Raw genomic sequence first — 27,740 nt, 5'->3', positions numbered from 1 at the left:
GACCGTCTTTCTGTGACGTGGATGCGTCTTGTGCTGTGCTGATGTGGCAGCTTCTCTTCAGTGATGGCCCCGGTGCCAGCTCCCGGCTCGGTGAGGGCATGAGCCCTTTCCATCTGAGGCTGTGAAAGTAAATGGACCCAGGACTCCTGAGCATGACCTTGAGCCTCAGGGCACATCCACGGGCAGCCTTCATTCTGAGCTGCTGACCCAGATTCTCCCTGGAGGCAGCTTTTGGCCGTGGCTCTCACCACCCTGGTAGAGCTGCTTATGCCTTCATCTTGGCCTCGTCCAGGGCTGTTTCTGATGCTGCTGTGGGGGACTGGGCAGCGTGGCTCTCTGTCTCGCCTTGGCCTGGCCAGCAGTAGAAGGAGGCTGGGGGTCCCCTCTGAGCTGCTCTGCACCTCTCTTCCTGATATGCCCCCTGTAATTGGCCCCTGTCCTGAGCCAGGCCTCCCCCTGGCTTCCTTCACCAGACTGTGAATGTCTTGACTTTAAGGGTTCTGAGATGACTGTTATTCCAGAATAGACTCTCAATTCACTGCTAAAAACACATCAGTGCAGACTCTGAAACAGGTAAGCAGCAATTTCTCTGGGCCCTGCCTGGAGTTAAAATTGCTGCCACTCGAATCCTGGATTAGGCTGGTGCCAAAGCAAAAAGTTCATAGTTGTTGTGAGCCATTATGGAGCAGCATAATTAAAGAAGGAGAAAGACCTGACCACTTTCCCCGGAACTGAGTAGAAACAGTTCAGGAGCCTGATCCGTGGAGACAGTAGCACGGAGTTACCTTTTGAACGTTCTGAAATATTCCCACAATGACAAGCCTCTAGGTTGGTTTACTGATGACAAAGACCAAACCCAGAGAAGACACAGGAACCCCAGTTGTCATCAGGTCCCCGATAAGTGGCTCCTGGGAAAGAGCACATAATTAAGGACAGGCATTCTAGGGTCTCCAGCAAAGGCAGAGACCCACGGGGCCAGGGCCTGGGACAGGGCCCAGTGGGTCTGGTGTTCAAGGACAGAATGCATGCAGGGAAGAATGCGTGCATGCTTCCTTAGGGGGCACTTCCCTGCGTCACCCAGGGAGATGGTGACCACACATAGAGGTTGGGGGTTTATTTTGTTTTGGTTTTGGCCTTGACAGAAATCATTACCCCTCCACTCCCCTTTCTTTTTTTTTGAGACAGGGTCTCCCTCTGTTACCCAGGCTGGATTGTAGTGGCACAATCTCAGCTCACTGCAACCTCATCCTCCCAGGTTCAGGTGATCCTCCCACCTCAGCCCCCCAAGTAGCTGGGACTACAGGCATGTGGCACCACACCAAGGTATTCTTTGTAGAGACGGAGTTTTGCCATGTTGCCCAGGCGGGTCTCAAACTCCTGAGCTCAAGTGATCACCGGCCTCGGCCTCCCAAAGTGCTGGGATTACAGATGTGTGCCACTACGGCTGGCCTGTCCCCTCCCCTTCCCTCCCCTTCCTTCTTCTTGAGACAGGGTCTCACTCTGTCACCCAGGCTGGCACGATCACAGCTCACTGCAGCCTTGACCTCCTGAACTCAGTTGATCCTCCCACCTCAGCCTCTTGAATAGCTGGGTCTACAGGCACGTGCCACCATACTTGGAATTCTGCTGCTGGAATTCTGGATTAGGCCGATACCAAAGCAGAAAGTCCATAGTTGTTGTGAGTCGTTGTGAAGCAGCATAATTAAAGGAGAAAGACCTGACCACGTTTCCCAGAACTGAGTAGAAACGGCTTGGGAGCCTGTTCCGTGGAGACGGTTGCATGGAGTTACCTTATGAATGTTCTGAAATAGTCTCACAACGACAAGCTTCTGGGCTAATTTTTGTGTTTTTTATAGAGATGGGGGTCTCCCTATGTGACCCAGGCTGGTCTTAAACTCCTGGGCTTAAGCAGTCCTCCCGCCTCAGCCTCCTGAAGTGTTTGGATTACAGGCATGAGCCACTGAGCCCAGCCCCTTATTTTCAATTTTAAAATTTAAAGCAAAATTGTGGAATCTGTTCTCTCCTGGTTGTTGCCAAATGGCAGTTTTATGAACCAGTTTTTCTTCTTGTGGTAGCTGATATTCCTCTATAAAGCAGAACCTCCTCTTCCCCTGCCTCTCTTTTGTGAAATTAGCAGAGCTGATTTTTTAGAGCAGTTTTAGGCTGACAGAAAATTGAATAGAAGTACTGTAAGTTCCCATATTGACCCCTCCCCCAGTTTCCCGTTAGTCATATCTTGCTTTAGCGTAGGACATCTGTTACAATCAGTGAACCAAGAGTGATCCTAAAGTCCAAGCTTACGTGAGGGTTCACGCTTGGAGTCGTACCCAATAGTGATCCTCAAATCCAGAGCTTACATGAGGGTTTACGCTTGGAATTGTACCCAACAGTGATCCTAAAGTCCGAGCTTACACGAGGGTTCACGCCTGGTGTTGCACCCAATGGTGATCCTCAAGTCCAGAGCTTACAGGAAGGTTCACCCTTGGTGTTGCACCCAAGAGTGATCCTAAAGTCAGGGCTTACACGAGGGTTTACGCCTGGGGTTGTACCCAACAGTGATCCTAAAGTCCAAGCTTACATGAAGGTTCACACTTGGTGGTGTACGTTCTGTCAGTTTTGCCAGATGTCCTGTATCCACCGTCACGGTATCATAAAGATCAGCTTCACTGCCCGAGAGCTCCTCTGTGCCCCTCTTCATCCCTGAGCCCCTCGCAGCTGCTGACCCTTTCTTTTTTTTTTTTTTTTTTTTTTTTTTAAGACTGAGTCTCTCTCTGTCACCCAGGCTGGAGTGCAGTGGCGCCATCTTGGCTCACTGCAACCTCTGCCTCCCAAGTTCAAGTGATTCTCCTGCCTCAGCCTCCCAGTAGCTGGGATTACAGACGTGCGGCACCACGTCCAACTAATTTTTTTATTTTTAGTAGAGATGGGGTTTCACCATGTTGGCCAGGCTGGGCTCAAACTCCTGACCTCAGGTGATCTGCCCACCTTGGCCTCCCAAAGTGCTGGGATTACAGGCGTGAGCCACCGCACCCAGTCTAGCTGACCCTTTCACTGTCTCTGTAGTTTTGACCTTTTCCAGAATGTTCTAGAGCTGGAATCTTATAATCACACAGTGTGTTTCACATCGGCTTCTTTCACTTGGCAGCACATGCGGAAGGTGCCTCCAGGCCTTTTCACAGCTTGGAAGTGCGTTTCCTTTTGGCGCTGGATATGTTCCATTTTCTGACATACCCTGGTTTGCTTATTCACTTGCCTCCTAAAGGACATCTCGGCTGCTTCCAGTTTTTGGCAATTGTGGGTCAAGCTGCCATAAACACCCATGCGGATTTTTGTACAGATCGAACTAACAGCGATCATACACAGTGGCATTTTTTTGTCAGGCCAAAAACATTATTTATGGCGAATAAAAAGGAAAAGGGGTAACTAAGGCAGAAAGTTCTGAAACCGAAGGCCAAGTGCAGACCCACAGGTCAGCTGCAGACAGCGCAGATGGCCCTGGTTTCACACCACTCCGCTTCCCAGCTTCTGCGCCTGCCACCAGTGTCTCAAGAATTCTTAATTGTTTTTCCAAATCAGGAGAGAAACCAGCAGCGCCGATGGAGGGGCAGGGAAGTGGGGACCCAGGGTGATGGGGGAAAAGAGAAAAGTGAACCAGGGTGGGTGCTCTCAGAAACAAAGGAAGCTGTGGGTAAGTCCAGCACAATGCTTATAGCAACCCTCAGGCACACATGGAGCGAGTATCAGCAGAGACAAGCTAAACACAAGCTCCAACGAGAGGCCAGAGCCCAGTGTTGCCAGGGAAGACACCATCTTCACTTTGCTTCTGTCAAGGCAGAGTAGGAGGGACGGATATGCATCCTCCTGACTGAAATGCAGACACTACCTGGCCACACGGATGACACCACTGTTGGAGACACTGGGCTTCGGAGGTGCAGGACGGGGGGGCCCTGTGTTGAGACTGCAGAGGCGACCCTTCCAATGCCCAACTCAGTGCCAGGCCATGGAGAGCCCCCAGAGAGGAGATGTTAACCCCTACTTCTGTGCAGCCGGCTGTGTGAAGACCAGGTTAATGAACCTCTCTCAGCTTCCATCCTCTTGATTCCTAAATTGAATGATAACATCTGCGGTAGTGCCGGGAAAATGTGAGTATTAGATAAGCGTTGTGGTGCTATTAGGCCATTTTCACATTGCTGTAAAGAAATATCTGAGGCTGGGTAGTTTTTAAAGAAAAGAGGTTTAATTGGCTCTAGGTTCTGCAGGCTGTACAGGAAGCTGGTGGCATCTGCTTCTGGGGAGGCCTCAGGGAGCTTTTACTCATGGCGGAAGGCAAAGGAAGAGCAGGTGCATTGCATGGCAAAAGCAGGGGAGAGAGAGAGAGAGAGAGGAGCAGGTGCATCGCATGGTGAAAGCGGGAGAGAGGGAGAAGGGCAGCGCGGGGGAGAGAGGGAGAGGTGCCACACACTTTTAAACAATCGGATCTTGCAAGAATTCACTCACGATTGTCAGGACAGCACCAAGGAAGGGGATGGTGCTAAACCATTCATGACAAACCCGCCCCCATGATCCAGTCACCTCCCACCAGGCCCCACCTCCAACCCTGGAGATTACATTTCCACATGAGATTTGGGCAGGACACCCATCCAAACCATATCAGTGGTTAAGCGTGTGGGATATGCGTCACCTTTAATAGAGTTTCCAGAATGTTCCTGTCATCAGTGTCAACTACAGCAGCTCAGTCAATGTTATTTTCTCCTGGTTTTGGATGCAGAGGGAGAAACACAGGGTTGGCTTTGGCAGGATGCCTCCAGGAAACAGACAAGGTGACCAGTGTGTCCGGTTTTCCTGGGATTGCCCTCGTTTTAGCACCAAATGTCCCATATCCTGGGAAACCTGTTGGTCCCAGGGAGACTGGCACTGTCACCCACCCTACCAGTAATAAGGGCACTTAAAGAGTGATAGCTGCAGTCTTGGTGACCTGCTGTGCAACAGCAGCACACAGGGCCTTGCCAGGCCTCGGCTCTGTAATCAACGGGGTCCCCTGCAGGCACCACTGTCCTGGGAGGAATCTGAAGCTCTGAGAGCCCAGCTGGGTGGCCACTAGGGCTGATGTCTGCATCCTCCATACTGTTGAACCCTAACCCCCAGGTGATGGTATTAGGAGGGTGTGGTCTTCAGAAGGTGATGGGCACCTGGAAGCAGAGCCCTCGTGAATGGGATTAGTGCCCTTACAAAAGAGGCCGAGAGAGCTCCCTCGCCTCTTCCACCTTGTGAAGTGAGGCCACAGCAAGAAGGTGCCCTCTGTGAACCAGGTAGACACATGCCAAATCTGTCAGCACCTTGATCTTGGACTTCCGGCCTCCAAAACCATGAGCAATGCATGTCTGTCACTTCTAAGCCACCTAGCCTCTGGGATCTTGTTACCACAGCCCAGTCTAGACCAGTCACTGAGTCACCAGGGAGGGCAGAGGCAGCGCCTGGGCTCCACTTGCCCTCAGGGGTCCCTGCTCTCAACTCCTGGGGGAAAAGGCAGTGGGACGAATAGGGGTCTCTTGGCATGACCCGGCCTGGCTGGACGTGGAAGACCCAGGCAGGCCCAGGTCGGGGACAAGCTGTTCACACTCCCACTTCCCTCCTGGTTGTCGGCAGCAGCCTGGGCATGTTCCCATCCCGTATTTTAGCCTCTCCACAGTGAGTTTGGTGACTTCTCAAAGCCACCCAGGGGGCAGCAGAGTCTGCGCTTAGAGTTGAAAGCAGCCTTTTTGCTAAGCTTAGGAAATGCCACCATGCTCAGTCCCGGGCCCTGCAGACCTGGGCCCCACGTCCCTGTTTTGGGGCTGGACATGGGGTTGGAGCAGAGGGAAGCAGCCCTCTAGCCTGAGATAATTAAATCCCAGTGGAACGACCTGTCAGTGAAAACAAAACAGCCTGTGTGATTGCAGACGACCATCTGGTACCTGTTCTAAATGTAAATTTTATTAAGTAACGATGATGAAAGTAGTGTAAAAAAAAATATAAAGACTTCCCGCAGCAGAGTCTCAGGCCTCGTCTCCTGCTTTGGTTGGAACCTCTGAGATGAGACCAGTTGTGTTTCCAAGCCCCAAACAGGAAGCGAACCTGGCAATTCGAACAAAACTTAGGTTGACCCTTTTATCTTGCACCGTTGTCTCCAAATTTGAGAGAAGCCTCAGGCACCACAAAAGAGGTCTGGTTAATAAAGCTAGAAATGCCTTTCGACTCTTTTTGGATGAGAAGTCAAAAAGAGATGGTTCCTTTATGGAGCCAGATTCTGCAGAGCACCTGTGATGTGTCTGGACCGCACTGATGAGATCCAGTTACTGAATCTGTTTCCAGGGCCAGGGTGTACTCATTGCATACCAGGCTGAGCTCCTCCAATTCGGCCGCCCCCAACCTGGCTCCCCCTTCTTGCTGCTGTAGCTGTGTCACAGGGAGCCCCCTCCTAGCTCCTGCACCGCCCAGTTAGGAGGCCTCGAGGACATTCTGGGTCCTGGTGCACTGAGCAGCTTCAGAGCATCGTCTTGAAGAGCAGAAGGGGCTTGTTTGATGCATGCAGTGACTGACGGTTCATGCTCCGCAGTCTCACCTTGGCCCCTGAATGAATCACCAAGTGCAATTCCCCAGAACTAACGGCACCTGGGAATGTGAGGCAATTCAAGAGAATATGGTTCTGGAACCTCGTAAACCTCCGTCTGCAGAGGGTGAGAGGTGCAGAAATTACCCAGTGCCAGTGAAGGAGCTGGAAGGCTTTGAGTAAATAACTCCCTTTGCTACCGGGAATATATTTGGGTGCCTTTGGTTTGTTCAGTACAGTTCCTCATAAAAAGAGACCTGTTTTTAAGGGTCCAATTATTTCAAATACAGTGTCTCATTCTTTCAGGGTTTTTCTTATGTACACCCTGCCATGTTCCGAAAGGGAATATAGGTGGCTCTTAGATGGAGCAAGGTGCCGCGCCTTCAGTAAGGAAAATGCGGCAGAGGGAGTGGCGAGGGTGGGGGTGACACGGAGGCAGGGGCCAGGGTCTGCAGGAGCCTATCTTGGGGTCAGGGACAGAGCCCAGTTTTAGGTTGACAGAAAAACCAGGCAGAAGGCACAGAGTTTTTCCCTATGCACTTTTACTTCCAGCTCCCCTGTTATTGACAGCATGCACTGGTTTAGGGCATTTGTTACAATAACTGAAGTCCGTGGTTTACATGAGGGTCCGTTCTTGGTGCTGCTCATGTTGTGGGTTTGGACAGATGTATCTTGTCCTGTACCCACCATTACAGAATCACACAGCATAGCTTCCTTACCCTAAAACTCCTCTGTGCTCCACCCGTCCATCCCTCCCTTGCCCTCTAACCCCTCACAACCACTGATCTTTTCTTTTTCTTTCTTTTTTTTTTTTTTTTTGGAGATGGAGTCTTGCTGTGTCACCCAGGCTGGAGTGCAGTGGTGTGGTCTCAGCTCACTGCAACCTCCGCCTCCCGGGTTCAAGTGATTCTCCTGCCTCAGCCTCCTGAGTAGCTGGGACTACAGATGCCTGCCACCACGCCCGAATAATTTTTGTATTTTTAGTAGAGACGGGGTTTCACCATGTTAACCAGGATGGTCTCGATATCTTGACCTCATGATCTGCCCGCCTCGGCCTCCCAATGTGCTGGGATTACAGGCGTGAGCCACTGCGCCCGGCCAACCACTGGTTCTGTAGTTTTGCCTTTTCTAAAATGTCATCGAGTTGGAATCACACAGATTGGCTGCATTCATCTGGCAATATGCATTTAAGCTTCCTTCGTATCATGTTGTGGCTTGACAGCTCGTCTCTCTTTAGTATTGAACAACATCTCACTCTCTGCATGTGCCATGGATAATTTATCCACTCAGCTACTGAAGGACCTCTGGATTGCTGGTCGTTTTTGGCAATGATCAATAAAACTGCTGTAAACACTAACATTCAGATTTCCTTGTGGACATAAGTTTTCAGCTATTCAGGGAGACACCTAGGAGCTGGGTTGCTGGATTGTGGAGTAAGTGCATGTTTATTTTTGTGTCAACTTGCCAAACTGTCTTCCAAAGTGACTGCGCCATTTTGCACTCCTACCAGTAATGTTGAGAGTTCCTGTTGCTCCACATCCTCACCAGCATTTGATGTTGTCAGTGGTCTAGACTTTCATCATTCTGACAATTGTGTTGAGGTATCTTTGTTTTCGAGACAGGGTCTTACTCTGTCTCCCAGGCTGGAGTGCAGTGGTGTGATCATGGTTCACTGCAAACTTGACCTCCTGGGCTCAAGTGATCCTCCTGCTTCAGCCTCCTGAGTAGCTGGGACTACAGGCATATGCCACTATGGCTGGCAAATTTTTAAATTTTTAGTGGAGGTGAGGCCTCATGTTACCCAGGCAGGTCTTGAACTCCTGGGCTCAAATGATCCTCCTGCCTTGGCACTCAAAGTGCTGCAATTGCAGACATGAGCCACTGAACACAGCCTCTAATTGTTGTCTTAATTCGCAGTTCCCTAATGACATACGGTGTGAGCATCTTCTCATGTGTGTGTTTGCCATCTGAATATCTTCTGTTGTGAGGTATCCATTTAAATATTTTGTCCCCTTTCTAATTGGGTGGTTTGCTTTCTTGTTGTTGAGTTTTAAGGGTTCTCTGTATATTTTGGCTACAGGTACTTTATATGCTTTTCAGAAACATATAGTCTGAGCAGCAGTGTTTTTTACATTAAATCTATTAACCCACACAATAGCCAGGTGGCATTTTTAAACAAACTTTTCTTTTTAAAACAGTTCTAGATTTACAGAATAAGTGCAAAGAGTTTCCATATATCCTATACCCAGCTTTCCCCCTTATCAGCATCTTACTCCAGTATCCTTCTGAGCGGAAGTCGTGTGGTACACTTCTCACAGTTAGAGAACCAATATTGATGCATTATTATTAACCGAAGTCCACACTTTTTTCTTCTCTCATAAGCATTTACCTGCTGGTCCTTTCCAGTCCCCAGGCCCCACCCAGGTTCCCACGCGACATTCCCTTGTCCATCTCCCTGGGCACCTCTGGGCGGTGACTGTTTCCCAGGCTCTCCCTGGTGGTGATGACCTGGACAGTTTCAGAGGAGGACTGGTCAGGTGTTCGTAGGGTGCCCCTTATTGGGATCCATCTGGTGTTTTCACGATTAGACGACAGGGCTGTGGGTGTAGGGAGGAAGAGCACAGAACCTTTCTCATTGCCTGGTGCCGAGGGCCCATCCTGTTGGCGTGGCTCATCGTGGGCGATGCTGCCCCCATCTCCTGGCTGAGCTCGTGTCCATCAGGTTTCCTCACGGAGAGATGCTCCCGTTTTTCCCTTTCCCACACTACGATCTCAGAAGGAAGCCACTGTGCACAGCCCACGCATAAGGGGGCAGGGGTGGGAGGTTGTGGGCTATGTGTCACCTCCTGAGGACAGAGAAGTGATACGAATTGATCTGAGTTTGTCTGCATTGCAAGATTGGCCCGTTCCTCCCATTCACTTGTGAATCCCTTGCTTATTTCTATCAGTGTGGCTGCACTCACTTTCTGGTTGACTTATAACCCAGCTTTATTTATTCTGTTCCTTTTGCCTTTAGTCTTACAGACTCCACTCATGTCTGGAGCTACCGAGGTCAGTGGTTCATTCCCCATCCCTTTCAGTGAGGTTGATTCCTACACCTGTGATACGTCTGTGGTCTTCTCTCACATCATGGTTTCCTTCTGAGCAACCCCAGCCTCCTGAACTATCATATTCTAAAAAACCCTCTGGAGGCCACCCAGCCCTTCAGGGAAAGAGCTGGGTTTTGTTGACACCAGTCACTTCCCCTCATAGGAAGAATCGCTTGCCCAGTCGTTTGATTTTTGCAGCCCATTGATCTTGGACACCAGGATGCACCCAGGAGCACACATACGTGGGTGTGCACACATGCACACAGAGGCATGCACACAGGCATGTGCACACACAGGCATGCACACAGGCATGCACATGCACACAGGCATGTAGACACAGGCATGCACCCACACAGGCGTGCACACACACATAGAGGCATACAGCCATGCACATGCACACACAGGTGTGTATACACACAGGCATGCACACGTGCATGCACACATACACACAGGCATGCACACAGGCATGCACACATACACACAGCCATGTGCACACACACAGGCATGCACACACACACACAGGCATGCACACGCACACACAGGCATGCACATGCACACAGGCGTGCATACACACAGGCATGCACACAGGCACACACGTGCACACACAGGCATGCACACAGGCACAGGCATGCACATGTGCACACAGGCACACATGTACACACAGGCATGCACACACACACAGCCATGGGCACACACAGGCATGCACATACACACAGGCGTGCATACACACAGGCATGCACACATAGGCGTGCATACACACAGCCATGCACACACAGGCACACAGGGACAAACACAGGCATGCACACACATGCATGCACATGCACACACAGGCATGCATACACACAGGCATGTACACACAGGCACGCACACACAGGCACACAGGCATGCACACACACAGGCATGCACACACACAGACATGCACACATACAGGCATGCACACACACAGGCGTGCATACACACAGGCATGTACACACAGGCACGCACACACAGGCACACAGGCATGCACACACAGGCACACACATGTGCACACAGGCATGCACACATACACAGGCATGCACATGCGCACACAGGCATACACGCACACACAGGCATGCACACACACAGAGGCATGGGCATGCACACAGCCATGCACACACACACAGGCATGCATACACACAGGCATGCACACATAGGCGCGCATACACACTGCCATGCACACACAGGCACAAACACAGGCATGCACACACATGCACACAGGCATGCACATGCACACACAGGCATGCACACAGGTATGCACACATACACTGGCATACACATGCTCCAGCCTGCACTGCCCTGTGCCTGCTGGGTAGCAGCAGCTGTCTTAAACACTTACACTCCTCCTGCCTCCTGCCCCCACCCTGCTCCCCATTGCTGTGCCACCTCCCAGTGTCAGGACAAATAGCCGTGGCTAGTGCCCTCCTGCTGCGCTTCCAGGAGCCCCCACTTCTCAACCTTTCAAAGCACATCCTGCTCATCCCTGGAGCTAACAGGCCGCTGGGCAGCTTCTAGTTGGAGGGTCTGCATGTCTCTGAGGTTATCTCAAAATATTACAGGTGTTTCTACTCCCACTCATTGTTCATGTTGAGGGAGACTGGGGCTACTTCTGAGGTTATGCTTGTTGAGGTTCCAGTCTATTTTTAAAACTAAAGAAATTTCAAAATGCAAAACCTGAGGAATAGTCTTAAGAATCATGGTGCCAGATAACTGTGTGGTTCCCAAGCATCAGGGGAGTGATAGTGCAGTCACTGGGTGTGCAGCCCGGGCAGTGCTGTTATATCTGTCCCTGGTTTATAGCTCATCAACCAGCATCTTCTTGGGGGGTGATTCCATCAGCCTCAAATGTGGAACCTCAGCAGACGTGCTCTTGGCAAATGTGGCAGCTAAGCCAGGGCGGAAAGCAGGGGTCTTCTGACCTCCCCAGGGTGGGTCCTGGCCAGGGGTGAACATGCAAGTCTGGAACATCACTTGAGGAGGGATTCCAGAACCCTTGAGAAGGCTGCCACTTGTCATTGGATGGTCCTGGAAGTCACCCAAGGACCAGAGCTCCCCATCCTGCACGTGAGACACAGCCATGAACAGCATGGGATCATTTTCTCCACGGGCGCATTTATGCAGCCACCTGTAACTGCCCGGCATCTGACCAACAGGATGTGGCTTGGCTGCATGCATCTGTAATTCTGAGTCAAAAGTAAGGATTCAAGCCTCTGATCTGATTTTACGGCTTGCCACCAGCTCTCTCTGAGACAGCATTCTCATTTATAAAATGGAACAGCTGAGGTTGTCAGCTATGAAAATTACATGTTAATTTAAAATATCTTTTAAAAAATCTGCTTTGGACTGCCTTTTTGCACTGGGCATGTGGGAACAGTCAAATGGGAAAGAAAATCCTGTTTTGAAGGCTAACCTTGCCCCGAACGAGCGTCACACACTCATTAAGTTGCTGTAAGATTTGAATGTTCAGCGTCCATACTGGTGGCTCCCGACAGCCCCAGTCTTTTCATGCCCTTTGAGGATCAGTCACTTCCCTGACTGTCCACTCTGCCATGGTGGCCTTTTTGCTCCAAGGAATAAACCCCTCAGATGCCCTCAGACACTTGTGCTTCAGCCTGGATGCCACCGGGGAAGAGGCAGAGAACGAGGGGCTGGCTGTTCCTCTCTCCAGCAGGCAGGGGTCACCCCTTGAGTTTGTTTTTCTCTGGTGTCTGCCCCATTTCTACCTGTCTGTGCACACGTGGAACTCTGGCCATGTTCCAACTGGTCTCAATCTCCACACCCCTTGCTGAGGCTTCCTTGCCTTGTAGCTGTTTTCTGTGCAAGAAACACCCCCCACTGCCACTGAAGTCCCTCGGTTGGTCCAGAACATTTCTACTTTTCTTTAAAACTTCTGCATCAGGAGGGTATGCAACAGAGTCATGTGCAATGGCATTCATTCATGAGAGCATCGTTCCTAGTTGGGGAAGACAGGAAGCCTGCTTTTCACATGGAGACAGGATAAATGAAGATGCTGGCATGTCTACACACGGCATCCTAGTTGGGGAAGACAGGAAGCCTGCTTTTCACATGGAGACAGGATGAATGAAGATGCTGGCATGTCTACACACAGCACACTCCTGATGTGGAGGAGTTAAGCCTGTGCATCTCACCATGAAGTGCCAAGCTGCAGAGTGCTTCCTAGGATGAATGTTAAAAGTCCTCAGGAGGGTACCCATGTATGGATAAGTAAACATCAGAATTAAAAATAGATGGGAATAGTCAGTGCACACTCGCGAGGCAGGTGCCCTTTCTGGGATGGAGGGTGAGGGGTCAGCAAGACACGCGCCCCATGGAAGGCATCCAAAGTTTTCTATCACTGGAATGTGCTTCGAGACTGAGTGAATATTCACTGTTGGTGTTTCTGGGTCATGGGAACTTGTGTGTTGTCCTGGTACTCTGTGCACTTTTCTGGAACGTTAAGAGCCTCTCAAATGAGGAACTCTCAAGAGAGGAACTCAAAATAGTTCCTCTTGCTTAGCAGTGGCCATGGTGGGCATATTAGAAAGATGAAGAGTGGATGGAAAGATTTGTTGTAATAGATACTGACGTCCTTAGCCGTGCTCAGCTGCAGACTGGTCCAGGGTCATCTGTATGGGACCCTTGTCCCTACAAAGGCAGACGGCATCCTTCTGTCTGCTGGGCCCCTGCCCTGCCTCCTGGGTCATCCTGTGCCGCGTTAATGAAGGAAGGTTTCCACTTACCCAGATCGGGAGCTCCAGGGGGCACGGACTTCGTGTCTCATTTGTGTTAGTGCCCCTGCAGCCCATGGCTGGCATCTCCCAAGATGCCCATAAATGTGACATTGAATGAGGAAAGGTGGGTGTCTGCCTTTCCCATCTATGATGAGGGCTTTAGTCCGTCACTCCTTCTGTACGGGAAGCACCCAGATGGTACCACAGGATTCTGTGTACTCAGAGGGAAGGGCAGCGGGGGAGCCTCTTGGACTGTGGTCCACACAGCAGTCCTGTCGAATCCCTGCCTCTGCACCGCTGTGATGTATGCGTGGGCCTGCATGTCACCGCATTGCACGGGGGTGCCTACTCCTGTGATGTGCGCGTGTCACTGCATTGCACGGGGGTGCCTATTCCTGTGATGTGCACGTGGCCCTGCGTGTCACTGCATTGCACGGGGGTGCCTATTCCTGTGATGTGCACGTGGCCCTGCGTGTCACTGCATCGCACGCGGGTGCCTCCTCCTGTGATGTACGTGTGGCCCTGCGTGTCACTGCATCGCACAGGGGTGCCTCCTCCTGTGATGTACGTGTGGCCCTGCGTGTCACTGCATCGCACGGGGGTGCCTCCTCCTGTGATGTACGTGTGGCCCTACGTGTCACTGCATCGCACGGGGGTGCCTGAGCCACGCTACCTGCCTGGACTCTTGGGGTTCCTAGGTGGTGGGAGCTGTAAACACCCTGGAGGTGGAGGAGGGGAGTCAGTTTTTCAGCTTAGTTGTGGGCATCTGAATATGGCTGTGTGAACAGTGTGACAAATGTTGATTCTAAAGTGTGTGTGTTTGGGTTCCTCAGAGACCCCCCTGACCTTAGCCGCTCAGCTGGACGACTCTGTGGAGGTCATCAAAGCTCTCAAAAATGGCGGAGCTCACCTGGACTTCCGTGCCAAAGATGGGATGACCGCCCTGCACAAAGCTGCCCGAGCCAGGAACCAGGTTGCCCTGAAGGTAAACCCGGGCCCATCTTACGTGGGTGCTGCCCCCTGCCCTGTCTGATCCCTCAAAGCTGCCCCATCCCATCCCTGCAGTGCCCACCCTAGGGGGTCCGTGCACAATGTTCCATCCAGAGCTTGGAAGTGAAGCCAGGTTTCAGGTTTTCCTGTTCTCCTGGGTGTCGATGCTTTCGGAATTTATGGTTCCCGAGAAGTCATCTTTCATCTTCTATTCAGTCAAGGGACTTGTCTTTTCAACTCATAAGGCCAGTGGTGAACCCCAACGCCATCCACAGGAAGACTCACTTACCATCATGAGAGCAGCACCGAGGGGGTGGCGTTAGGCCATTCCTAAGAATCTGCCCCTATAACCCATCACCTCCCACCAGGCCGCACCCCCAGCATTGGGGGTTACAATTCGAATTGAGATTTGGGTGGGGACACAGAGCCACATAGTAGATCCCCCCAGCACCCCGCGGTGGGTCTGGGGGAGCCTGCCCTGTTGTGGGTTCCACACCTCACCTTCCCCTGCTGTGATCTTAACTGCTCCGTGCCCCTGCCTCACACTGCAGCCATGGCGCCTCTGGACAGGGTGGTGCACGCCCAGGCATTCTCCACCAGAGCCCACACCAGCAGGGATGGGACGTGCTGCTGCAGGTTGACCCCCAAGATGGGGGCCTTGCTCTCCCTAAAGTCTCAGGACTTTCACTTCATTTCAGCTATACCCCTTCTGTTGGTGTGTGAGTCCGTTCCTGCGTTGCAATAAAGAAATGTGAGATCGGAGTAATTTAGAAGAAGAGGTTTCATTGGCTCATGATTCTTCAGGCTGTACAGGAAGCAGAGCAGCTTCTGCTTCCGGGGAGGACTCAGGAAGCTTCCAATCATGGTGGAAGGTGAAGCGGGAGCAGGCAGTTCCCATGACCGGAGTGGGAGGAAGACAGAGAGGGAGGAGATGCCACACTTTTAAACAGTAGATCTCGTGAGCACTCACTCATGATCACGAGAGCAGCACTGAGTGGGTGGTGGTAAGCCATTCCTGAGAATCTGCCTCATGACCCATCACCTCCCATCAGGCCCCATCTCCAGCACTGGCGGTTACAATTTGAATTGAGATTTGGGTGGGGAGGCAGAGCCGCACTGTACCCGTTGGCTTCCTGGGAAATCAGGAGGGTTCTTGAAGATGTGATGCTTGCTAGGTTCGCCACCCTCAGCATGCGGATTGAGGTGGTTTTCCACTGGGCATGTAGGTTAAACCGTGCACCTTTTCTCTCTTCGGCAAATGTTGCCGTCACTGTATTGCTGCCCATGCCACGCCACTGGCACAAAATGTTGACCAGGCCGAGGAAGGGTCTGAGTGTTGCAGGTCTCCTCGTCTCCCAAATGTGAGCCTGCCCTGCATTGCTGGGCACTGTTTGCTGTTTCAGAACTAGAAATGTTGCTGTCTAAAGTTATACCCCCCTGCCTTTTTATTTTTTTTTTCTGAGACTGAGCTTCACTCTTGTTGCCCAGGCTGGAGTGCAGTGGTGCAATCTCAGCACACTGCAACCTCCACCTCCCAGGTTCAAGTGATTCTCCTGCCTCAGCCTCCCAAGTAGCTGGGATTATAGACACCTGCCACCACACCGGCTACTTTTTTGTATTTTTCGTAGAGATGGGGTTTTGCCATGTTGGCTAGGCTGGTCTTGAACTCCTGACCTCGGGTGATACACCTGCCTCAGCCTCCCAAAGTGCTGGGATTATAGGAGTCAGCCACCACACCCAGCCAAGTTATACCCTTCTAAATTCTGGGGAGCCCAGGAGAAGCACTGGGTACTCAGGGTGTGGGTTGCCTTGGCCTGGGGGAGGGTGGTCCTGGTGCTGCTTTCTTGATCGCCTCACTCTGCAAAAGGGGTCATGAGACCAATAATGACAGCTTTTGATTTTTTTTCCTAGACCCTTTTAGAGCTTGGTGCATCCCCAGATTATAAAGACAGTTACGGCCTCACCCCGCTGTATCACACAGCCATCATTGGAGGTGATCCCTACTGCTGTGAGCTTCTCCTGCACGAACATGCCACTGTGTGCTGCAAAGACGAGAACGGCTGGCACGAGATCCACCAGGTACGTGGGCCCGCTTCTCCGCTCTGTTGTACCCATGAACCGACCTCCTCTTCTCCTCCGATGCCCCAGATGGGCAGGGTGGCCCGAAGGTTGGATCCTGCCTTCAGGTATTTTGTTTGGCCTGCCCAGAGTTCCTGAAAATATGTGAATTAAAAATCAGTTTTTAAAATGTGCACGTCAGTATTTGAAAACAGACACATTTGCATAGAAAGAGACATTTCTGACTTCTCTCTGGAGAAACTGGAAGATTAGGCAAGGCTGCTGAGATTCTGCACAGCAGGAGTGCCCTGCAGTTATGGAGTGGACGCCCCCTTCCCGGGAGCCTTGCCCTCTCCAAGTTCCCACTGTCCTGACAGGGCAGGATACCAGAAAGCACCGGTGTTTTCTGAGCACAGGTGAGCCCCAGGAAGGCCTGATTTGCATGCACGAGGGGCATGTTTTTCAGGCCCAACCTTGCAACAGTTGGGTTAGGAGGTAGGTCAGCCTGGTCTTGGCAAGAAACAGACTTCACCTGCTGTCTCCAGTGAAAAGTCTTTACCTGATCAGGTAGAGGTGTGGACGGGGTTAAAGGCTGAGGCCCCCGTAGAAGAGTGGTCTTGGGGAGCCATCAGCACCTGTGAGCTGATGGGCAGGGAGAGGAGATGGTGCTCCCCGGGGGGCAGGAGAGCCGGGGCTGAGGAGGGAGCCCGCAGGCCCATGTCGGGGAGGACTCAGGGAAGGAACACTTGCCTCTCTTCTCTTGGCTGAGCCCTGCCAGAGTTGGAGGACAGTGAAGGAGTGCTGTGGTGCAGGCTGGAGGCCAGGGTCTCCAGGCAGAGGGGTGAGGTGGGTCTGGGAGAGCTGATAGTGCCTGTCTACCCGGGAGGTCAAGAGGAGGCTCTGAAACAGCAAGGGGAGGTCAAGGACAGAGGGCCCTAAGCTGGTTTCTTGCTTGGTCCTCTACACAGTGACTGCCGTGGCTTCTCCGGCTACCTGTGTGTTCTCCTCTGTCATCGCCACCTTACACACCTGTAAGGGAGGTTATGCACTCTGCCCACTGTGGTCAGAGTGGGCAGCGGGGGTGCCAGCAGGCCCCACCCTCCCTGGGCTTTCTTATTCTAGATCAGTTCTGGTTCATCGTTGGCCCTGCAGCCTGGAGAAGCCCCCGTTCCTCCCGAGGGGTGAGTAGGGATCTGTGGGGCTGCTCAGGGCAGCCCCTGGCCACACCCAAGCCCTCTGGCGGGGACCAGTAATGACTGGTCTGTGGAAGTCCTCTTCCATGCACCCTCCATGAGATTTCATGTCATTCTTGTGCTTTTCTTTGTGAAAAAGGAAAATAATTTTCCCCTGTGATCATTAGTGTCAACTTGGCTAGGCTGTAGCTCCTAGATATTTGATCAAACAATATTCTAGATGTTGCTGAGAAGGTGTTTTTTAAGGTGGGATTAACATTTAAATCAGTGGACTTTGAGTTAAGCCGATGACCCTCCATAATGTGGGTGGGCCCCATCCAATCAGTTGAAGGCCTTAAGAGAAAAAAGACTGAGATCTCAAGAAAGAAGGAATTCTGCCAGAAAAAGACTCCAGATTCCCGCTGAACTCTGCCCTGGGTCTCCAGCCTGCCCTGCAGATTTCAGACTTACAGCCTCCATGATTGCATGAGCCAACTCTAAAATATTTCCATCTTTAATTTTATGTGTCTATTTTAAGCTTTAAACTTTTAAAAATTCTCTATGTGCATATACATATGTAACATATAAATGTATATATGTACACAGACACACACACATGCGTACATACAGGTCCCACGTTTGTGCGGACATGCTTCTGAACCGGCCTGACAGTGTTCCGTGTTTCTGGGCACTGGTGCCTCTTGGGCTCACACAGTGGCCATGCAGACGCTCACGCCCTGAGACACGGCCCCGTTCCTCTGCCGTCTCCTCTCCTTGCTGTGCTTGGCTGTCAGCTCTGTGCTGGTGTTTTCAAGGCCAAGCCCGTCCACATAGCATGAGCTTTGGCTCCTGTTGAGGGTGTGGAAGAGGCAGCTCCCGAAGGGGAATCTCAGCTGTGTTGGGAGCTGTCCCAAGCTTCCAAGGTGACCTGCTTGGAAAAGGGCTGTTCCTGGGACTGCCAAAGCGCCAATGAGCTTGGTTTTTAAAACTGACTAGGCTGAGTTGAGGTCAAGGTCAAGTTCAGGACGAGGGGGGTCCTTCTTGGGGTGGTGCAGTCACCCACGAGACATTTCTCCCAGCAGACATGGCTGGGCGAGGGGCAGGAGTCGTGGAACCCTGAACACCTACGTCCTTCTCGAGTTTCACAGGGTCTCTGCCTAACAGCTGCCGGCCCCAGGGGACAAGGCTGAGCTGTGAGTCTCTAAGAGACATGGACGTTGGGGACGTCCCCCCCGCCTGGCCAAATAGAGAATGAGTCTTGTTCTCAGTCAACTCAAAGTCGTTGATTCACGTGAACAGAACTGTCATTTGATGTCGCTGGATGACACCATAGAAACCACTCAATGTTGTTTTTGTGTTCAGGGGTGATGGGTTCTCCAGAGAAACAGAACCAATAGGGTGTGCACATGCGCGCATGTGTGTGTGTGTACAGATACAGAATATTTTTAAATAGAAAGTATTTTGAAGAATTGGCTCATGCGATCGTGGAGCTGCAAGTCCAAAATCTGCAGGGCAGGCTGGAGACCCAGAAGAGTTGATGCCGCTGCGTGGATACTGTTTGTCTCTGGCAGAATCTCTTCTTCCTCAGGGGACCTCAGTCTTTTTTCTCTTGAGGCCTCCAACTGATTGGATGGGGCGCACCCACATTATGGAGAATCGCCGACTTAGTCTGCTGGTTTTGAGAGCAGTCACTGACTTCATGAAGACAGGAGCGCCCCCGGAAGAGAAAGGTTAAAATTCAGGTTTCCTTTAGTGAATGAGCCCTCCAGGCACAGGACAGAGGTGTCTCTTTGTAAAAGTAGTCAAATGCGGCCAGGTGTGGTGGCTTACACCTGTAATCCCAGCACTTTGGGAGGCTGAGGCAGGTGAATCACCTGAGGCCAGGAGTTTGAGACCAGCCTGGCCAACATGGTGAAACCCTGTCTCTACTGAAAATACAAAAATTAGCCAATTGTGGTGGTACATGCCCGTAATTCCAGCTACTTGAGCGGCTGAGGCATGAAAATCACTTGAACCCAGCAGGCAGAGGTTGTAGCGAGCTGATATCGTGCCACTGCACTTCAGCCTGGACAATAAGAGCAAAACTCCAAAAAAAAAAAAAAACCCAGCTAAATGCGTATGGGACCGAAGCTCGCTTGTTCTCTGTGAGAATGCCTGCTTGAATTTGTGTTTTCCAGACATGTCCTCCCTTTAGACATCACAGTGCTCTGGTCGCATTGCTGTTTTCCTTTTGAGCTCTGAAAGTGTGATCTCAGGCTAAAACCTCCTTAAACGTGGAGTAGTTCACAGAGCCCCGAATCCAGCCGCCAGCCCTTTTGCCAGAATAGCCCCTGTGTCTCAACTTTGGGGATTCCTGGAGCTCCGTCCTTTCCCCTCCCACACCCCTCCTTGTTTCCTTTTTCCTGCCCTCTCTCCCAACCAGGCAAATGTCTCTGGGCCCATCTCTCCAGCCAGCCCTGGGATGGAGGTGACAGTGGAGGCTGGCGGGAGCCCTGGCCATCAGTCACTCACTGCAGCTCTCAGCTGTGACTCCTGGCCTGCAAGGGGCCAGGTTCCATCCCTGAGGCCCTGTGCTTGCATTCAGAGCCTGGCTGTCCCAGTGCCGTCCGGCCACCTTGGTCCCGTGGCCTGAGCCTGTGCAACTGCACTGGTACCTTGGAGGCTTGAGCTCCGGGGCGGTGCACCTGCTCCCACCTCAGTTTGGAAAATGTGGAGCAGGGTTTGGAAAGCCAGCCAGGTGCGTTCACTGCCCTCTGGTGGTCTGCTGCCTGTTCAGGAAAGGCCCGGAAAGCCATTTTCTCCCCTGCTGAAGAATCTCGGTGATGACGTGAAGCAACTTTGCCTTCACGAGCCTCTTCTCGTTCATCTGCAGGATCCTTGTGCCTATCGGATGATAAGGGACGGCGCAGATAAGGGATGGGTGCAGGTGCCCTGCATGGGCCTGCAGGAGCAGTAGACAGTGCCGCCTGCCTCCCAGATTATCCTCATCAGCGCTCACATTTACCCTGCCAAGTGGCCTGGTAAATGCCACAGTGCCGGTCTCAAGTCCGTCTCTAGCAGGATCCCTTCCTTCTCAGGGGACCTCAGTCTTAAGGCCTTCAACTGATTGGATGGGGCCCACTCAACATTATGGAGAATCATCTGCTTAACTCCAAGTCTACTGATATGTGTATTATTATATATAATAGATTTATATATCTTTATATATATTTATTATGTATTATATATTATATAATACATAATAAATTATAATATATATTACATATAATATAATAAATTGTATGTAATATATAAATGATAAATATATATTATATATAATAAATTATATATAATATAATATATAAATGATAAATATATAATAAAAATATATTATAAATAATATAATTATATATTATAAATTATATATTATATAAATAATATAAATATGTAACATATAACATGTAATATAACGTATGTTATATATTATATAACATGTATTACATAACATATATAACGTATATAGCATATATTATACATTATATATTATATAACACATTATATTATATAACATACATTATATATATTATATAACATACATTATATAACATACATTATATATATTATATAACATACATTATATATATTATATAACATATATTATACATTATATATATTTTATATATATATATATTTGAGATGGAGTCTTGCTCTGTCACCCAGGCTGGGGTGAAGTGGGGCAATCTTGGCTCATTGCAACCTCCGCCTCCTGGGTTCAAGCAATTCTCTTGCCTCAGCCTCCCAAGTACCTGGGATTACAGGTGTGCGCCACCACGCTCAGCTAATTTTGTATTTTTAGTAGAGATGGGGTTTCAACATGTTGGCCAGGCTTGTCTCGAACTCCTGACCTCAAGTGATCTGCCCTCCTCAACCTCCCAAAGTGCTGGGATTACAGGAGTGAGCCGCCATGCCTAGCCCAAAGTCTACTGATTTTGAGAGCTGTCACTGACATCATTAAGACAGGAGTGCTCCTGGAAGAGGAACACTTAATTTCAAATTTCCTTTAATGAACGAACCCTTCCAGGCACATGACAGAGGCTTCTCTTTGTAAAAATGGTCAAATGTGTATAGGACCCGTAGCAATTTGGGGGCATTCATTGTCCTGAGCTGCTTTAATTGCACTATGATTCTGTATCCTCAGAGCTGGTTACTTCTCATTGCTGTTTCTCATATGAGTTCATAGGCCCAGAGAGGGCAGGTAACTTGCCCAAGGCCATGCAGCAAGCAGTTGGCTGAGCTGGGTTCACTCCTGGCCTGTCTCATACCAGAAGCCTAGTTCTCTATGCTGCCTGTAGGGTTCTCACATCCAAACCACTCACAGCACATTTGTGGCAGAAGAAATTACAGGGGCAGGTGGGTTTTCCTGGACCTCACTGGGCTGTGCCTGGCTCTGCCCTCTCGGGAGAGGCACCTCCAAGCTCTCAGGCTGATGGGCTTTGCATTTAAAGTCTTTGTCTCTGTTCTAGCACCTGGAGAATGGACAGCCCTGTCCCAGGGTTCTGGCCATTCATCGTGTGGGAGAGCCTGCGAGGCCACAGCCAGGCCTGCTCACAGATGCTGCAGGTGCACTCCAGGGTTCCCCAGGCCGCTGCTTTCCCATCATTGTCTCAGGCCAGGTGCATGTGGCCTAAGGATGCATTTCAGATCCACCCTCCACTTCACACAGTGGGGATATGCCCCATCCCCACAGGCCGATGTTAGAAGAGCCCCTTTTGAGCTCAGGCTTTCTGCAAATTATCTTAAAAGTTGTTATTCAGGCCAGGCGCAGTGGCTCACGCCTGTAATCCCAGCACTTTGGGAGGCCAAGGTGGGCGGATCACGAGGTCAGGAGATTGAGACCATCCTGGCTAACACGGTGAAACCTCATCTCTACTAAAAATACAAAAAAAATTAGCTGGGCATGATGGTGGGCACCTGTAGACCCACCTACTCGGGAGGCTGAGGCAGGAGAATGGCATGAACCCAGGAGGCAGAGCTTGCAGCGAGCCGAGATCACGCCACTGCACTCCAGCCTGGGAGACAGAGTGAGACTCTGTCCCAGAAAAAAAAAAAAAAAAAAAAAAAAAAATTCTTATTCAAATTACCCTATTTTTTTTTTTTTGATCACCAAAAAATTACCCATGCATCATGGAAATCTTGGAAAATACAAAGAAGTATAAAGAAGCAAGTGAAGAAATACCCCAATGCATTCCCACAACCCAAGGACATCAGGGGTCAGATTTGGGGGTATTCATTCTGTATTTTTAATTGCTAAAGACTTTTACATCCACCATGCAACTTCACAGCACGCTGGCCCTGGCCACAGGGGGTGTGGTCCTGGAGAGGATGCCACTTGGCGAGGGATCCAGACCCTGCATTTCCACGTGCTGAGCCCTGGTGCCTGCCTTGGGGCAGAGCCTGGCTCCCTCCCTCCCTCTCTGAGTTTGACTCAGTATCTTTGGGATGAGCGAATCTTCTCCTCATGCTGTCTGTTGGCCATATTCTGGCCTGGGTGTTATGCAGCCTGGGTTATGCAGCCTGGGTGTTATGCAGCCTGGGTGTTATGCAGCCTGGGGTTGCAAGCCCACGTCATCGCTCGCTGGCTCACCTGAGCACGTGCCCCACCCTCTCTGAGCTTGTGTGCTAATCTCTCAGGTTGGCTGAGTAACAGTTTGTAGAGCTCTGGAGACAGCTAATGACAGAATTCACGTGAGGCACTTTCTGCAGTGCCCGGCATAGACCAGGTGCTCAATAAATGTCCCCATCATTATTGTCATCATCTGTCCCCCCATCATCATCCTCATTGTCATCATTGTCGTCATCATGTGGCCGCGTCCGATGTCATCATTAGAAGTAAATAATACATTAGGCTGGGCATAGGGGCTCACTCTATAGTCCCAGCAGTTTGGGAGGCCAAGGTAGGCAGATCCTTTGAGCCTAGGAGTTCAAAACCAGCCCAGCCAACATGGCAAAACTTGTCTCTACCAAAAATACAAAAATTAATGAGGCATGGTGGCACGTCCCTGAAATCCTAGCTACTTGGGAGGCTGAGGTGGGAGGATCCCCTGAGCCTGGAGGTGGAGGCTGCAGTGAGCCGAGATTGTGCCACTGCACTCCAGCCTGGGCAGCCAGAATGAGAACCTGTTTCAGAAGGGTGAAAAAAAAATAAAAAACAATCTGTTGTATTCAGAGAGTGCCGACCACACCTGCTCCCAGCCCCTCGTTTGATTTTGCCCCCGTCGTGCGATGGGCGTGGCATCAGTCTGAATGTTGTTACTGGCTGCTATTTGTTATTTATCGCGTTTAAATGAAGAGTGTCAGCCTTAAAGAAATAGTTTCGAGCCACAGTGACTTCTCCCCTCCTGCTCCAGGCTGCCCCCTGCCCATCCCTGGCCAGATGCCGTCAGCTCTCGAGCCTCTCCGGGCCCCATGGCGAGGGGACAGGCCCCTGATCCTCCCAGGCCTGTGGGAAGTTCTCTGCTAGAGCCCCACGTTATGTTGTTCTGGGTCCAAGCGTTCTGGTTACCTTCCTGCCAGGGTGGGACTGTGTACGGCCCAGCGTGAGCTGCATGGTAGAGATGGGAGTCAATGTTTGACTGAAAAGTTACCATTTAGAATGGGATGGAGCCACATGGGGTGTGGTCTTTCTTCAGATTGAGGTTTTTCTAGTGTACTGTGGTACCCACCATGTCCAGGTGCTGAGGCGATCACTGTCCATCTAGGTACTGAGGTGGTTGCTGTGCCCAGGCCCCAAGATCACCACTCTCTAGGCACTGAGATGATTACTGTTCAGGCACCGCAGTGACCATGGTGTCTAAGCCTGGGCTTGGTCACAGCACAATGCCAGGTAGCACAGGAAGGGCCAGTGTGAACAGCGGCCAGGTGGAGAGCCCAGGAGCTCCACAGTGCCAGCCAGGAGCAGCTCATTCTGGCCAGGGGACGTGGGAGCAGTGTTAGAACCAGGCTGTGGTGCTGGCAGGTGACCCTCAGATCTGGGTGGGTGGCATGCACTGGCCCCGGGGGGGGGGGGGGCGTTGCGAATGGGGTTCTGGCCCTTGGTGTTGGCATGTGCTTGGCAGCCTTGGAACTATGGCGGAGCCTCACTGTGGGATGTGAGTGCTGGCAGGTACTGCACCTTTCCAGATGAGCACCTCCAGGGTGTGAGAGTCTGGGGTTCCTGCCAGGTGGCAGGACCAGAGCGTGGGAGCCCCTCCCCGTGTCACTCTGGACCTGGGGCTCAGTGTCTGCCCCTGGGCACGAGCAGCCAAGCCTCTGTGGCCCCGGTGTCTGGAGCCGCAGCATTGAGCTGTGCTTTCAGGGGATCTGCTCTGAATTGACCTGGGAGGTCAATTCCGTATTCTGAGCCCCTCTGGCCTGGCAAGGTTCTGTTTGGAGAAGGAAGAGAGGCGTCCTCTCTCTGTGAGCCTCCAGAGGGAATGAGGACCCTTGAGTACCTGCCTTCCCAGTCAGCCCTGACTCTTCAGGGACGTGCGGAGAACAGAGGAGAGGGGATGGGTGAAGGCTCCAAGACCAGCACCCCACCCTCTGCACTTCGGCAGGTCCTCTATCCTGCCCTCCTGACATAGGTGACATCTTTAAGAGACCTCGTCTTTCCAAAAATCACGTTATGAGAGCAATGGGCTCTGTGGGGAAGGTGGGCAAGGGCCGCAGCTTTATGTGGGAATGCCAGTCATCTCTCCTTTTGGAATTATAGCATGACGTCTTTTGTCTGTGATCATTTCAGGCTGAACAGCACACATTAGTAGACCCAAAGTGATTGTGTTTGCTGCATAGGGCTGCCACTGCAGAGTTCCTCAAACGATAGACATTCATTATCTCTCAGTTCTGGAGGCTGGAGTCCCAAACGAAGGCATTGCAGGGCTGGTTCCTCCTGAGTCCTCTCTCCTTGGCTTGCAGACACCGCCTTTCCCCTGCATCCTCACAGGGTCATCCCTCTGTGTGTCTGTGTCCCCAGCTCCTCTTCCTATAAGGATACCAGCCAGGCCAGATGGGATTAGGGGCCCCCTAATGGCCTCATTTTAACTTAATTACCTCTGGAAAGACCCTCTTCAGATACAGCCCCATGCAGAGGTACTGGGGGTGGGGACTCCAACGCATGAATGCTGTAGGGATGCAATTCAGCCACAACAAAACCGAACTAGCCACTTTCTGGTTTGCATCACAGCCCATCCACTGCGTTCATTCAGATGCGTTGGTCTCCTCGACTGCTGGGCCAGCAGGAAGACCACAGCCAGCCTTTGAAAACCGTGGTATGCAGGGCCACGGAGCAGCCGGTGGCTCAGGCCATGTGAGGGGGGTTTGCCTGTGTTTGGACAAGACGTCGTTTCTCTACTGACGGGCAGCCCGCTTCCTGACCCAGTGAGAGCTGAAATGATGTGACTCTTTGTTGTGTGGGCTGTGGTGTCTCCACCTCACTTTACAAGGCATATGCTTTGGGAGAAATGCCTAAGTGTGGTTGGGAACAATTTTGTTTGGGGCACAGAGCCAAGCAGAAGTGATAGAGGGTTCGTCTCAGCTGACCTATGCTGCTCCCCTGCAGTGCAGTGACCTCCCCACTGCTCTGGTTGCTGTGCTGGGCATTGCACAACCCCAGGTGGCACCATTCCTCTTGCCATAGTTTTAGGTCCTGCAGATGTATCACCAGTGTCCAGCAGGTGGCATTAAAGGGCTTGAAGGAAGGAGCACCCTTTTTACTAATTCACACCAAGTCTTGTGGTTGCACAGGGGTGGGTGGGATGCTAGGCATCACTGGGGCAAACAGAGTCTCAAGTGGAGCCATCTCCAGGTGCCTCTGTCCAGGCCTCAGCAGGAGATTCAGAGGCAGCAGACATGGGTGGAGCCTCCCACACATGCATTTTCCAAAAAGCACCTCAGGAGAGTGGGTACGGGGTACAGGTGTCAAGGGCAGTGTTTTGCCTTTCATCCCATTACTCTCCACCCTCCTATCACCCTGTCAGCTGTCTCTCGACAGCCAGAGACCAGACACCCTTTTCAAAATAAGAAAAGGGGTTTAGTGTTGCTTCTCTTGGGGGAGGATGAATTCCTTCCTTTAATACTTTGGTAGCTTTCAGTATCTTTGTGTCAAGTGAGTTCATTCTTTCTTCTTTCCCTCCTTCCCCACTTCCCTCCCCTCCTCTCCCCTCCCTTTCCCCTCCCCTCTCCTCCTCTCCCCTCCCTTTTCCCTCCCTTTCCCTTTCCCCTCCCTTTCCATTTCTCTTTTTTTTTTTCGCTCTCTCTCTTTCTCTCTCTCTCTCTTTCTTTCTTTTCTCGGAGTCTCACTCTGTCGCCCAGGCTAGAGTGCAGTGACGCGGTCTCAGCTCACTGCAAGCTTCGCCTCCCAGGTTCACTCCATTCTCCTGCCTCAGCTTCCCGACTAGCTGGGACTACAGGCGCCCACCACCACGCCTGGCTAGTTTTTTGTATTTTTAGTAGAGACGGGGTTTCACTGTGTTAGCCAGGATGGTCTCGATCTCCTGACCTCGTGCTCGCTTTGGCCTCCCAAAGTGCTGGGATTACAGATGTGAGCCACCGCACCCCGCCTATTAACTTTCTTTTTAAAATTGTAAATGACTATTTCCATTTCCAGCTTATAGAAGAGTTGCAACAATAGTACAAGGAACTCCCATATACCCTCCATGTGGAGAGCACATTTGAGTGGTGATGGTGTCCCAGTAACGTCCCTGATAGAAGAGGATCCAGCCTGGGACCCTGCCTGGAGCCTTTCCATCTGGGAGGCTTCCTCCAGCTTCCCTTAATTCCCATGGCTGTGACTGTTTTGAAGCTTTTGGGGCAGTCATTTTGTTGGGTTTGCTCGGTGTTTGCTCATGATGGGATCCAGCATATGCATTTGGCAGGAATGCCTTAGAAAGGATGCTGTGCTGTCAGTATCACATCCTCACGGGGACACATGGGGACCATTTGCCTGGTACTCATCGTGAAGGTCATGCTGACCACCTGGTCAGGTGGGGTCTGCTGGGTTTCTCCTCTTTTGATGCAGGGCAGGTGAGCCCAAAAATGAGGGCTTAGCCCGGGAGGGCTCTTGGCTCCATCCAGGAAAGAA

General features: G+C 51.3%; 1 protein-coding gene across 1 annotated transcript in view; it reads left to right on the top strand.

Annotated features, from left to right (window-relative positions):
- SHANK2 (SH3 and multiple ankyrin repeat domains 2) overlaps positions 1–27,740 on the top strand; it is a 682,193-nt gene that overhangs the window by 143,393 nt on the left and 511,060 nt on the right. Inside the window, exons 7-8 of the mRNA XM_055271428.2 lie at positions 14,258–14,409; positions 16,326–16,493. Of these exons, the coding sequence (XP_055127403.1) occupies positions 14,258–14,409; positions 16,326–16,493 (320 nt within the window). The remainder of the gene's footprint in view (positions 1–14,257; positions 14,410–16,325; positions 16,494–27,740) is intronic.

Source organism: Symphalangus syndactylus, chromosome 1 (assembly GCF_028878055.3).
Source record: "Symphalangus syndactylus isolate Jambi chromosome 1, NHGRI_mSymSyn1-v2.1_pri, whole genome shotgun sequence".
Lineage (NCBI taxonomy): Eukaryota > Metazoa > Chordata > Mammalia > Primates > Hylobatidae > Symphalangus > Symphalangus syndactylus.
The sequence above is the reverse complement of the archived record's forward strand: the minus strand, read 5'-3'. Positions and strand labels throughout refer to the sequence as shown.